The sequence below is a fragment of the Tympanuchus pallidicinctus genome, unplaced genomic scaffold (assembly GCF_026119805.1).
Source record: "Tympanuchus pallidicinctus isolate F22 unplaced genomic scaffold, pur_lepc_1.0 scaffold18, whole genome shotgun sequence".
Taxonomy (NCBI): domain Eukaryota; kingdom Metazoa; phylum Chordata; class Aves; order Galliformes; family Phasianidae; genus Tympanuchus; species Tympanuchus pallidicinctus.
This window is the reverse complement of record NW_026294699.1, coordinates 12,455,932-12,469,678: the sequence shown is the minus strand read 5'-3', so window position 1 is coordinate 12,469,678 and position 13,747 is coordinate 12,455,932. Positions and strand designations below refer to the sequence as shown.

The 13,747-nt window shown below is 49.3% G+C and overlaps 1 protein-coding gene across 2 annotated transcripts in view; it reads left to right on the top strand.

Moving 5' to 3' along the window:
• Window positions 1–11,703, top strand: part of ELFN1 (extracellular leucine rich repeat and fibronectin type III domain containing 1) — an 85,438-nt gene extending 73,735 nt beyond the window's left edge. The window contains exon 4 of one of the 2 annotated variants that reach the window (XM_052680318.1): window positions 8,607–11,703. In XM_052680318.1, the coding sequence (XP_052536278.1) occupies window positions 9,033–11,438 (2,406 nt within the window). In that variant the 5' untranslated portion in view covers window positions 8,607–9,032 and the 3' untranslated portion in view covers window positions 11,439–11,703. The remainder of the gene's footprint in view (window positions 1–8,606) is intronic. The other variant, XM_052680317.1, reaches the window with a different exon arrangement.
• The last annotated feature ends 2,044 nt before the right edge of the window (window positions 11,704–13,747 follow it).

Sequence of the window (13,747 nt, the reverse complement as noted above, 5' to 3'; positions counted from 1 at the left end):
AAAGCAAACACACGTGGCATCCCATGAAGACACATGTGACCCATGCTCACATTCATGGCAAGCTCACACCTTCCTGGGCTGTTTTTCCTCATTTCAGACTACACCAGGCTAGAATCCATCTGCCACCCTGGAAATTAATAGCAATCATTAAACAAAAAGAGCTGGCAAAAAGAAGCCTGAGGTGAAAAGCAGCCATTTCTGCCAGAAAAAAAAAAATTAAAACTATTTAGACATCCAGAAAGTCATTTATTACTGTGAAGTCCTCCCTCCACCTGGGGTTTAAATCTCATTACAGTTTGTCCAAAACAGATGTTACCCTTTTAGCAGTAGATTATTAACGATAAACTCAATTCCTCCAGAGAGGGTGGGTGTTCTGGGTTCACTTGTTTTTTTCAACTTGGGTAACCTCCACATGAAATGTTTATGAAAAGGACAGGCAATCCAACTCTTGGCAGAGCTCCCTGCTTCTATTGTCTTGCACTCTCTGAAGTTTCCCTTTCCTCTCACCATATCTTTTGTTGGTCTACAAACGAGCAGGGAACATGCATTGGCCCAGAGACCACAGACACTGCTGAGGAGCAGGTATGATGCTGAGGAAGGGCTTTCACATGCCACAAGCCCATGCCAATGCACAAAAAGCTTCTTCTGCTGCCCCTCCACCAGCAGATAGGCATTAATTATGGTCACACCACAGCAGCATCTCTTTGGAGCACAGCTTATATACATAACTTATTTCCCCAAGATTCTCTACCTCTACCCAAGCATTTTTGGGTAAGGCCATTTGCTGACACCACATAGGAGACCCAGTGGTCACTCTTGCCTGTGGCTGAGCATCCTCTATAGATACTGATGGGCTCTGCTTATTTCCATGAGTGCACGAGCACACTTCAGCAGCAGATCAGCTGACACCCAGCTTCACCAGTCAAGCCCCCAGTAGAGCTGTATCGTTGTTCTGTTTAGACTTAACATAAACCTGCTGGGGGAACCTAGTAGTCGCATTAAGCATGTTGTAAACACAATCAGATGAAACATTAATAACAGCTCCACACGAATACAGCCATCTGGCTGCCCAGCCATCTTCCTGAATGTTTCAGGTAGGAGGAAGCGAATCCTAGCACTCTCCAGGGACCCTGTTAAATTGGTGTTCTCATGGTGTCTCTTGGAGCATGCCTGGGAAGCTTGCATGTGCAACTGTTTTTCAGCTATCAGTGAAGCCAGAACCAGCAACTCAGCTCTCAGAAAACACTTTTGGCAACATGTACAAGTCTTTTCTGCACCCCCTGGGAAGTGACAAAGGCTCCACTGTTGGCCACATGCATCTGCAAGTGCTCATTGCTAGAAGAGAAGCATTCCCCCAACACATTCCAAGCCCCCAGGTCTTATGGCTCATACCCAAACCCTTCACAAAGCCCTGAGGGGAGCCCACATACAGCCCCAAGCAAGCAGCATACTCACTGTGTACTGGCATAGGGCATCCCTGGGACTGAGTCCATCACGTCTGCTCATGTTGTGTCAAAAGAATAGCACAGTAACTGCAGGGGCTGCACTGTAGGGAGGAAAATGCGAGTTCATGGCTGAAATTAAGCTCTTCGACAGCAGCTGAGATGAATAAACAACAGCTGAGGTGAATGAACACATCCCATGAGCTCTGCCCTGTCAGAGGGTATGGCTACTGCTTCTTCTCATCCCTCCTCACCTCAGATGTCAATCTGCAACCTCTCAGATCCCAAAACCAGCTGTGCACACATGCAGGACATACAGGACCACCAAACAAAGACCCATACCCCTTGGCTCCAGCTCCTCCAAGCACAGTGGGGTGCAGTGAAGCTGAATGTCCTGACTTCCTGCAAACTGAGGTGATTGTGGCAAGGGAATCTGTGCTTTGAATTCAAGATGAATGCATGCTGTGCACTTATGAAATGCTCTTTGGTCAGTAGGGTTTGCCCTTTGCCCTTGGCAGCATTATATATGAAATTAAATGTTTTTAGCCACGTCAGACCAAACTACCCATGTGGCCTCTAAACCATTCCTGTCTCCCCTAAATGCTAATTCTAACATATAATCTTATCTATGACGTGCAAAACAAGCACCTGGAAGTGGTGCCTCAGAGACATGGGCTGTTCTAGAGCAATGGTGTCCAGGATGTTATTTGCAGTCTGTTAGAGATTCCTGGCCAAAGGGATCAGGTGAGGAGCATCCTGTAAAGTTTTAGCAGGAGGTTGAGTGTCTATTTCCATTACCATCATAGATCTGCAACCTGTTACAGTGTTTTTGTCTAGAAATATAGCATCTGTTTGGTTTAGGAGGTGAATACGTGGGCAGGGTTGTACAGGACCTATTTTGATCTAGGAAAGGACTCTCTTCGTCCATCCTCCAAGAGCTGACAAATCTGAGCTGCTCCATGTGTGGAAACAGGGCCATGCCAGGTAAGATGTGCATGGAATGGGGTCATGCTTGGTCTGCTCTGCAATGCTGTTATCCTAAATAAACATTACATTGGATTTGGAGAGCTGCCCAGATATCATTAACCTTCTCCTGGCCCACTACAGGAAGCCAGCCTGCAGCAGGGAGCTAAAATTAGGCTGTAGGGCACTGGGTCTTGCCAGATACTGCTATATCTGGGCACAGTCCCCCTGCCAAAAGCAGACAGCCAGAGGGTTCAGCCCTGGGCACCCAACAGGAGAAGCAGAACCAACTTTAAGGTGAACAAAACAACATGAGGTGAGCAAAGGTGTTTGCTTACAGCACAGCCATGGCAATTCCTGTGTGCAGGTAGACACCTACAGATGGAAAGGTGAGGTTCTATGTACCTACCAGGGAATTAGAACAGGCTGTCAGCATGAAGTCCTGTGTCTGCAGCACATTTTCTTGTCCATCTGTCACTGCTCAGCAGCACTGTCTGCCTGGAAGCTGCTGGTGGGCTGCCCAGAGACCCACGGTTTTTGCATGAGGCCCTTCACAGGGAAAAAGAGGGACAGAAAGGGAAGAGTGCTTTTAAAAATACAACCTACAAAATACCAACAGTCATAGCAAGCACCCTGGAAGTCATTTTAACAAGCAAATCCTTTTACGGATCCACCACCAGACTCCATTCTCTATAAAAGTGGCTATTCCTGCCTGGGACACAAAGGGTTATGTGAGCTTCCTGGAAAAATAATGAAAGAAAGTGGTAAAACCCTCTTTCACACAGCAGCAAAGATCTGAGTGAGGATGACAGTGCAGGGACAAGGCACGGTTCAGCTTGTCGGCATGGAGGGACACCAGCAGCATCACCTCCCCATGCAGGGCGGGCTCCCCCCATTGTATCAGCTCTGGAAAAGCACTCTTTGATCCTCAGCACTATTTACTGGAGGGAAATGGAAGTCCTGCTTCCACACCAGCATTCTGTTTTCCCAGTCTAACATCACCACACCTATCACACAATAAAGCTGTGATTCAGGCTGATTATTTCGAGAGAAAACCTCCAGTAAATACGCTCTCCCACAGAAACACACTTTCCTTATTACGACTGTTCTACCTGATTAGAGCTCTCAGTTCTCTCCATCCCCTAAAATCTCTCTCCTCTTCACCTCCCTCCAACTTTTCCCCTCTAATTGCTCTCCTTGGCTCTTTGAGGGATCAACCGCGCTGTCACAGGCTGGGGCTGACATTTCGTCCACCCATGCTGATATTTCAGAAGGCTGCTTTAATGCACAGGTAACCAGCTGGGCTTAAGAGGTTGTTCACCAGGAATATCATTTATGCATTTACTTAAACTCAGCAGAGAATTTTGCTCGGTGGCCCACAGCAGTATGAGATAGGGTTGCCATCTCAATAGACCCTGGAAGCTAAGCAGTCTGAGATGGATGCAAATGACTTTGGACTACAGCTGAAAGAAAGCAGATTTATCCATCTTTCCCCAAACCCTAAGATCTGCCCTGCCTTGAAAACATTGTCACTTTAACCCAGAATTTGCTCTGCCATAGAACAAAAGAGTTTCCTTAAAAACGTTCAGATAAGGGGCTCGATTTGACCATTTCCAGATGGCAGTGCTGGCCTCAGTGCAACCAGTGCAGGGGTGCAGGCACAACAGCTTCTAACTATGGCAGCCATCAGAGACACACAGTGCTCACAGTTAGCAGTTAAACCGGCCCCAAATCAAGTATTGCAATGGAAGACCTCCAAGAAGGACCACTGCTTTTCAGCCAAAGGTCTGATTTTGCAGAAAGTGCATATTTTACCAGAAATCCATTTTGCTGACCAACTCCCTGCACAGTCAGCTGCAGAGGCAGCTGTCTCATGAAGCCCATGCCAGGCAGCAGCAGGGGCTGTTCCCAAGGCAAGTCCCCAGGAGCTGTGGGTGACCCAGCAGAGGGGTTTCCCTCCCTGTATAGACACAAAGTGTGGGATTTCCATTTGCTTTCCCCAACCTACCCCCAAAAGCTCTCCCTTTCCCTTCCTTCCCGCCTGGTTATTTGCTTCTAGTCCATGACCTCACCAGGTCTCATTAAATGCTGTCCTGTAGGTAATGGTGGGTACATCTTTCTCAGCCTTCCTTTACCTCTTTTCTTTGTTCCGTCTTCATCTTTCTTCAAACCCCGGTGGAAAAAAATCTCTCTCTTCTCCCTTGTCTATTTTTCTTAAATAATAAATACTAGCAGAAGAGAGAACAATTGACTGGAGAGCTCTATTATCTAACTCTGTGAGGTGTCTGGGAATAAGGTTGGGTTGCACAATGTGCTGCCTAAACCCTATCTGTGGAGACAATATTAGTCCCGGGGCCTCTGGATGGAAGACGAACTTGGGTTTTACAGGCCTGGACATCTTTATTATTCAGCACGATGATGCTAACCATCATCACCCGGCAGGAGGCATGTAGCAAACGCCAGGAATACGAATGAGCAGAGAAACCTGCCTGGAAGCCTCCACTCTGCACACAGAATGGACGTCAAGCCATTTAGGGGAACCTTCATCACTAATAAATGTTTTCTCCACCATCCTAGAGCTGTCTTCTTGGATTATTTTACACATAATGAAGAGCCAAGGTTCATTTTAACGTTTGGTGCCTGTTAGCCAAATTTTCCCTCCCCACCTCTTTGGGTGATTAAACATTTATCGTTTGTAATGTACCGCTCCCATTCCGCTATGTCTCTCTTTGTAGCGGGGCTCCTTCATTTACTGAGAAAATGACCTGAGTGACTGTGAAAGAAGATCTAAGAGGCGCTGAAACGTGGCCAGATGGAGATGGAGCAGCTGGGGAGAATGAAGTTATGGGAGACGCAGAGTTGCCAAGGAGGGGAGCACGGCGGTGTGTATGTGTGCACACGCACGCATGTTAGTCTGGCTCTTTGCCTTCTCTCAGTAAATCTAATCCACAATTTGAAATAACTCATTCAGTAGAATAACAAAAATAGGAATTGAGTGCCAGGGTGGCATTATATGTGCAGCCCGGCTTGCTTTCCCTCAACCCAGCCCCCACGGCTGCTTTGTTTGCTTCCTTGCAGCTGCTGCTCTGGTTTAATTTACTGAGATGCCATTAGTTGGGAGATGGAAGCAAAAACTTACCAGCCAGTCTGCACTGGTTTTTGGAATCACAGCTTTGCCTTTTCCTTCCTTTGCTGTGTATTTGCAGCCAGGATTGGGTTGTTGCTATTCATCCTGTGCAGGCTGCAGCTTCACAGACATCACAAACTTATGCTGCTGAGTTGGAGAAACACGGGAGAGTACTGCAAGAGAGCATCATGGAGCAGAGTTGGGGGTCAGCAAGGCAAATCACAGATCTGGGCTCCGGTATGGGTACTGCAGATCAGAGGAGATGTGTAGGAGCAGCTAGGAGCAAAGAAGTTCTCACTGCCCACATGCTGGCCACATAAGCCTGACATCATCTCAGCTGGCCAGGGCCACAGTGCTGCCCTGTGAAAGCAAAAGGAAAAGCACAGCAATGTCTGCAGTGCACAGGTGAGTCTTGAATACTGTTGCAGGGCATCCCAGTGCGTGCTGTGGTCAGTGCAGCATGGGGCCAGGACACAGCATCTCTCCAGCATATATTTAGTCGTTTCAAATCTACTCCTGTTGCTCCATACCAGCTACATTCCTCTCTTTTCCTTCTTTCATAGCCAGTAAAGACGAACCCACCAGATCTCTACTTTCCTGTTGTTTTTTTCACCTCAAAGTCCTAAGTTTGTCTCCAGTTTTTCCTAGGCAGCTCCGTGGATGGTCTGAGGACTGGGATACATGGTGTGTCATTGGGTTACCAGGAGAATAAAGACAAAACAGCTGGGCAAAGACAAATCGAGCAGGCAGGAGAGCCTAAAACCTCAGCTTTCCGTTACGATTTTTCTCCACTCTGTGGAAAAGATGCAGGGGAACCTCTCCCCCTCTCCCCTGCTGGTAGGGGGATACGAGCTGGGATCCCCACTCCCATCCGTCCTGCCTCATGGGATGCTCACATCTGGCTGCGTTGCACTCATGCAGATGCACACCCACACACACCCACGATGCGGGGAAGGAGTTGTTTCAGAAACCAACAAGATGAACAATTATCTCCTCTGCAAAGCAACAAGACCACTTCTCCACTCCCCAGCCTTGTCCCAGCAATCTAATAAAAAGGGAGATTAGCCCCTCTTACATCTCCTTAATGCCGTCATTTTATTCACACTTTGCAAAGCAAATAAACCAGCAAATTGCTTGCTTTAATGAGCTGAAATTAAACTCAGGCTGCTGATAAAATGTCTTTCCTCCTTTCTGTTGTAAGAAAGGACTTGTCTGATAGGCAGTATACAGGAAAGAAAACACACAGCGGGAGCCTTATTGAATGTGTTTGAGTCACGGTCATTCTTCCTCATCCCAGACACCTCCAATTAGATGAAAGAAGCATATGGATGTTGAGAAGGCTACGAGGGCCAGCCTGGCAAGGTCCATGGAAGGTCTTGTCTCTGCTCTTTGCTCACAGGATGGTCCTGGTCCATTAGCTCATGCCTTCCAATGGGCTACGGGCTGTAGTTTCCCCAGCGACACAACATGGAAAAGGCTGGTTTGTCTTTGCAGAGCAATTTCAAACACCAGCTTGGAAAGACAGCTGTTGGTTGAGTCAAAGTGGGAGTTAGAAGGGACGGAACGAGTGCCTCCTGAAGAGAGTATGACAAGATGCCAAGAAAGCTCTATCCTCAGGGGACAACTGTGGCAATCTATTTCTGATAGCTTAATAGGCCAGGACTACCCATCTCTGCCCTTCTCCAGCATCTTTACAGGCAACACTCACCTCATGGGATGTAGTCAGAGGAGCTGGAGACCAGGCTGGTCCCTGTGGCAGAGAACAATGGAAACATCCAGAGCTCTTCTCCCAGCTGGAGGGAGCGATGCATCTGCTGGGACTTCCATCCCAGCAAGAGGAACTTGGGGCACTCTCATTCAGTCTCCTGCAGTCCTGTGATGCATCATCGTTATCTCATTGTACCAAAAAGCAGATTGGAGAGCAGCGAGATTAACTTCGTTGCCCAGTTCTGGGAGGGATGTGATGGCAGATGGCTCTCAGCCCAGCACTGCTGCCCATATCTCCCCATCAGTGAGGTAAACAGTCCTCCTCTCCTTCCTTGCTGGCTCCAAGGATTTGAAGCTGATGCAAGAGCTGATGTGAGAGCTGGTCTTGCTAGTCGTGTAATGGAAATTCAATCATGCTGCCATGTTTCCAATGGATATTTATATTTAGTGGAAAAATGCAGGAATAATTCAATGGAAAATGTGAGCCAGGAATGAGTTTTTCATTGGAAAGTGAGGTTGCTGGCCTCATGGGCTTCTTTCCTCATTGTTGCATTTCCAGTGAAGATTCTTCCAAGTTCTCCAGTGGCTGTTCTTGTCTGGGGAAGGAAGGTCTTGTCTCTTCTTTTGCATATATCCACGTTATACAGTGAAAGCTTGAGGGTCCTCCACAACTCCGCATTATTTTAGCGAGGAGGGAGAGAGAGGTCCTGAAGACAGGCAATAAGCCCCAACAGTGGACAAGGAAATGGGATGATGATCAGTCAACTTAGTGTGTCTTGTAATCAAGCACTGTCCTGAAACTACCATTCAGGTTCCCTGAAACAGGTACAGGTGCTTGATGCTGGGCTTTATCCAGGTGCTACACAGCAATGCAGTCAGGAAGACACGGTGTCCTCAATCAGCATCCCCCTCTGTGGGCACTGCTACTGCACACACCAGCATGCGAGACAGTCAGGATTCCCCTCAGCAAAACATTGCAGCATCAAATCTACATCAGAGTGAGTTGTCTAGACTTCATCTGCTCTCAGCAGAGAGGAACAGACACTTCTGGGGCACCACTCCTCTCCTCTGAAGGTAGACACTTAAATAGGTCAGACGAATGTTGCCCTGGATGCACGTTGTTCTCTCCTCTGCCTAAAATGTAACACTGGACAATGCACTCAAAGGAGGATGATGTCTGCAGTTGATGGCTACCTGCCTTAGTGATGCCAAGCCACTGTTGGCTGTGCCCAAATTAGCAAAAGGCCACTGGCATGCTGGCAGCCAGATTTAGAAGGCAAGCACCTAACATTACAGAGGGTAGCTGGGTGCACAGCTAAGCATGAATTGTCTGTCCTCATGTTTAGCTTGTGTTTTGTTTTGAACAGGTGAACTGAGGAACCAAGCAAGGACAACCAGCCCCACGGAGGCACGTGGAGATGGGGACCAGCATCACGATGGGCAGCAGAAAGAGAACAAGGAGACATACTATAAAAAGTGAGAGGAAGGCTTGTCTCTGAGCCAAAGATACTCCTTGGCACGGGCATCCAAATTCATGACTCCCTCCCCGAGATGCCAGAGACCTGGTGATGCAGGACCAACCTCAGCCACTCAGGCCTTGAGAGCAGCCCCTGGCTGGTGGCTGCCGAGCCCCTTGGGCACCAAGGTCCACATTCACCACGGACACTTCCCCCCGCAGCTCCAAGCCATGAGGAGAAGAGAGAGAAGAACGAAGCTGCCGAAGGAGCTCTAACCCACGTCTTCCCGGCCCCTGCCTCTCCCCCTGCTTCCAGCAGACCAGAAACCCCTTCTCCATGCCACCCTTCCAGATGGCAGGTCGCCGGTGGGCTGCGACGTCAGCCTTCTGCATGTGCGTGGCAGCCGTCTCTCTCCTGCACGCTGGTGGGGTGCGGGCAGACTGCTGGCTCATCGAGGGGGACAAGGGTTTTGTCTGGCTGGCCATCTGCAGCCAAAACCAGCCCCCCTACGAGTCCATCCCCCAGCAAATCAACAGCACCATCGTGGACTTGCGGCTGAACGACAACAAGATCAAGAGCGTGCAGTACGCCTCGCTCAGCCGCTTCGGCAACCTGACATACCTCAACCTGACGAAGAACGAGATCTCCTACATCGAGGACGGTGCCTTTTCAGGACAGTTCAACCTCCAGGTGCTGCAGCTGGGTTACAACCGCCTGAGGAACCTCACCGAGGGCATCCTCCGGGGCCTGGGGAAGCTGGAGTACCTCTATCTCCAGGCCAACCTCATCGAGTCCGTCACCCCCAATGCCTTCTGGGAGTGTCCCAACATAGTGAACATTGACCTGTCCATGAACAGGATCCAGAGACTTGACAGCAACACTTTTAGGGGCTTAAACAAGCTCTCTGTCTGCGAACTCTACAGCAACCCCTTCTACTGCTCCTGCGAGCTCCTTGGCTTCCTGCAATGGCTGGAGGCCTTCACCAACATGACACGCACGTACGACCGGATGCAGTGCGACTCCCCACCAGACTACACGGGCTACTACTTGTTAGGTCAAGGCCGGACTGGCTACCGCAATGCTCTGAGCATGCTCTCTTCCCTTTGCACCGGTGGTTCCTACACTGTGATCCCTCGTTTTATCCCTCCCCGCTACCAAGTGACCACAGTGCCCTCCGAAAGCCCGTGCTCCGAGGAGGAGTGCTCCTCTGGTGATGGCACCACCCCACAGTTCTCCCTCTTCACGCCCATCGGTGAGACAGAGGTGCGGCCAAACATCCAGGTGAAGCACCTCAACCACAACTCGGCCGTCCTCACCGTGCAGATCCCCTACCCCTTCAGCAAGATGTATATCCTCTCCCAGTTTGAAAACGGCTTCTCCTCCATGATCACCAAGCTCAGGAAGAAGGAGGAGAACATCACCGTGAGCAACCTAGTAGCACAAAGAGATTACACCTACTGTGTGGTCTCCGTCCACCAATACTCCAAGTACAACCACACCTGCGTCACCATCACGCCCACCAGACCCAACCGCAAGGAGCCGGTGCCCACTCCTTCCACTGCCACTCATTACATCATGACAATCCTGGGCTGTCTCTTTGGCATGGTGATCGTCCTGGGCGTTGTCTATTACTGTCTCCGAAAGAGACGCCAGCAGGAGGAGAAGCACAAAAAGGCTGCCAGCGGCATGAAGAAGACCATTATTGAGCTGAAGTACGGGCCAGAAATGGAGACCACCAGCATCACCCAGCTGTCCCAGGGACAGATGCTGGGTGGGGAGACTGTGACCCGCATCCCCTACCTGCCTTCTGCTGGTGAGGTCGAGCAGTACAAGCTCATTGACAGCAGTGAGACCCCCAAGGCCACCAAGGGCAACTACATGGAGGTGAGGACGGGGGAGCAGCCTGAGAGGAGAGACTGCGAGCTGTCCCTGGCACCAGACACCCAGAGCTCCGTGGCTGAGATCTCCACCATTGCCAAGGAGGTGGACAAGGTGAACCAGATAATCAACAATTGCATCGATGCCTTGAAATCTGAGTCCACCTCCTTCCAAGGGGTGAAATCGGGGGCAGTCTCCACAGTGGAGCCTCAGCTGGTGCTTTTATCAGAGCAGATCCCCAGCAAGCACGGATTCCTCTCCCCTGTCTACAAGGAAAGCTACAACCACCCCCTCCAGCGACACCACAGCATGGAGGCAGCCCCCAAACGCTCCAGCACTTCTTCCAGTGGCTCCATACGGAGCCCCAGGTCCTACCGCTCCGAGGGATCGGGCCACAAATCAGAAGCCAAATACATCGAGAAGACGTCCCCCACCACCGACACCATCCTCACTGTGACACCGGCCGCGGCCATCCTGCGGGCAGAGGCGGAGAAGATCCGGCAGTACAGCGAACACCGGCACTCGTACCCTGGCTCGCACCAAGGGGAGCAGCACGACAGCATGGCGGGGCGAAAGCCTTCCATCCTGGAGCCTCTGACCCGGCCTCGTCCCAGAGACCTGGCCTATTCCCAGCTCTCGCCGCAATACCACAACCTGAGCTACACCTCCAGCCCAGAGTACACCTGCAAACCATCGCACAGCATCTGGGAACGCTTCAAACTCAACCGCAAGCGGCACAAAGACGAGGAGGAATATATGGCAGCCGGCCATGCCCTGCGCAAAAAGGTCCAGTTTGCCAAAGACGAGGATCTTCACGACATCTTAGACTACTGGAAGGGCGTCTCTGCCCAGCAAAAGTCCTGAGTCCTCACACAACTCGTGACTTAAAGTAACTGGACCAAAAGAAATCCGCAGCAGCTATTTTTATTCAGACTGTCTTTGAAACAAACAAACAAACAAAAATAACGATCATAAATCGATAAAAATAGAGAATTATGAAAAAGCTATAAATATTCTATATAATATATAAAGCGAGATATTCAAATGGCCTCACGTTGGTGAGACACACACCAAATTTGAACACAAACTTTACGAAACAAACTGTGGAGTGAAAAAAAAAAAAAAAAAAGTTTTGTTTCATTCTGATTTTTAAAAAAAAGAAAAAGAGAAAAAAAAGAAAAAAAAAGAAAAAAGAAAAAAAGAAAAAATCAAATATGAAAAGAAAGAGGAGGAGCAGGCAGAGAGCGGAGGTCTGGAGTTCCCCAGTACTGCATTGCATGAGTCCCTATTCCGTGATTTTGTGGATTCTTTGTGAACAGTTTGTGTTCTTTCTTCCTACCCTTCCAAAAATCAACAGCAACAAAAACAGCAACAAAAACCAAAAAGAGACCAGAAGGAGATCCGTCCTTTGGGCTGTTTTTGCAAACGGAGTCTTCCAGTTTAGACTTTCACCCGCTTGAAGGCCCGTTCACATTTTCACTCACTGAGAGGTTTTACCACACATTGCATTGTAAACCGAAGTCGTTAATTGTACAGAGAAAATTTCTATATTTGCAATGTTTGCTGTATAATGAGAAAGAGAGAGGAGAAAAAAAAAAACAATACTACATCTACTAAAAAAAATATATATATATATATCTATATTCACATGTTTGTACCAGGTTTTAATCATGGATTTTAGAGAAAGAGATGGAGTTTGGATTGAAGGACTTTTTTTGTTGGTTGGTTGGTGATTGGTTCGTTGGTTGGTTGATGGAGGAGATATTTGGGTGGGGGGAGGGATTATTTGGGTTTCTCTGTGGTTTTGGTTTCTCCCAACTACTGTCTGTGTCCAAGTTCTGATCACTTTCAATTGCATGTACCCAAGAAAAGCAAACCAGCAGTGCCATCCCAGGTGGGACACTGTCACCGCTGGGAATGGTGGGAACAGGAAAGGGGATGAGAAGGGAAAGGCTCTTTGTTGAGCAGGTGCCAACAAGCCATGGGATTTCTCCTGAAAATCAGAAGGTATCAGTAATCTCTTCTCACAATATAGGGAGGTGGTGCAGAAATCCTCCTGCTGCTGTCCAGAGGAGGACAGCATTGAGGAGTGGTTTTGCCAATGGAGAAGACGTTAAGCATTTACAGATTCTCCAGATTGGAAACAACGACAGTGGGCCTGGGGGCCCTGCATAGCCCTCTTGAGACTGCCAGCACCCAACACACAGGGATTTCCCCACAGATAACCCCAACTTACAGCAGCATTGGGCAGAGAGCACAGCACCTCCTGCCTGCAGCCCTGGCATTGCCCACAGGCCAGCTGGGCTCCCACTGCTGTGAGTGGCTTTGGAGATGGGCACCCTGGAGTCTCCAAGGCTGGAGAGAGAAGGACGGTGCACCAGGTCCTGTGTCCACCCAAGCAGCTATATCCCCTTCAACCACTGCTGTTCAATGCCTGTCTGAGCCTCGACAGCATTTTGCCCCATCTCTAAAATGCACATTGACAATGCCCTACTCACTCAGTGTGGTGGAAGGAGGGATGCATTCACACCATGATGCAGAAGGACACCGCTTTGCCCTGAATGGCTCCAGCTGCATGGCAAAACCCCATGCCTCATCCCACAGCTGATGCCGAGAGAGGCCAGATTAGGACCAGGGAGCACTTTGCTCCCCCCAGTGAGCGCATGGGATCCCAGCAAGGAAGCCCAGCAAGGTGACAAACATCCCAAACACAGCCCTTCAGAGCCCTGCTGCTTTCTGGGGCCTTTCCATTGCATCCTGCTCACAAGTCTCTTTGGATGGAATTCCTTAGTCCTGACAAACGAGCACTAGGGCCCAGCAGCAAACTACATCCCATCCTGTTATTTCAATATTTCAAAGTGATTTTGACAGGTATTCTTGCAAAAGGTTATGTTTGTTCAGAAATGAGCTGAGCTGGGAAGACACGGAGCAGGCTGGGAAGCGCGCGAGTTCGTTCCCCATGGTTATTTGTGTAGACAACAACCCATTAGCCGGGTTTCATAATAAAAAGCAGGCAATTTCTCCAGGAATACATTCACTCTGACACGTTTCTCCTCCTCCTCCAGGTGCATGACATCCTCCCCACAGCGTGCAGTCTGTGAGCAGGATGTGGAAAGGAGCTGAGCATCACCCCTCCATTGTCCCATGATGCCACAAGTCAGTCCCCAAATCCC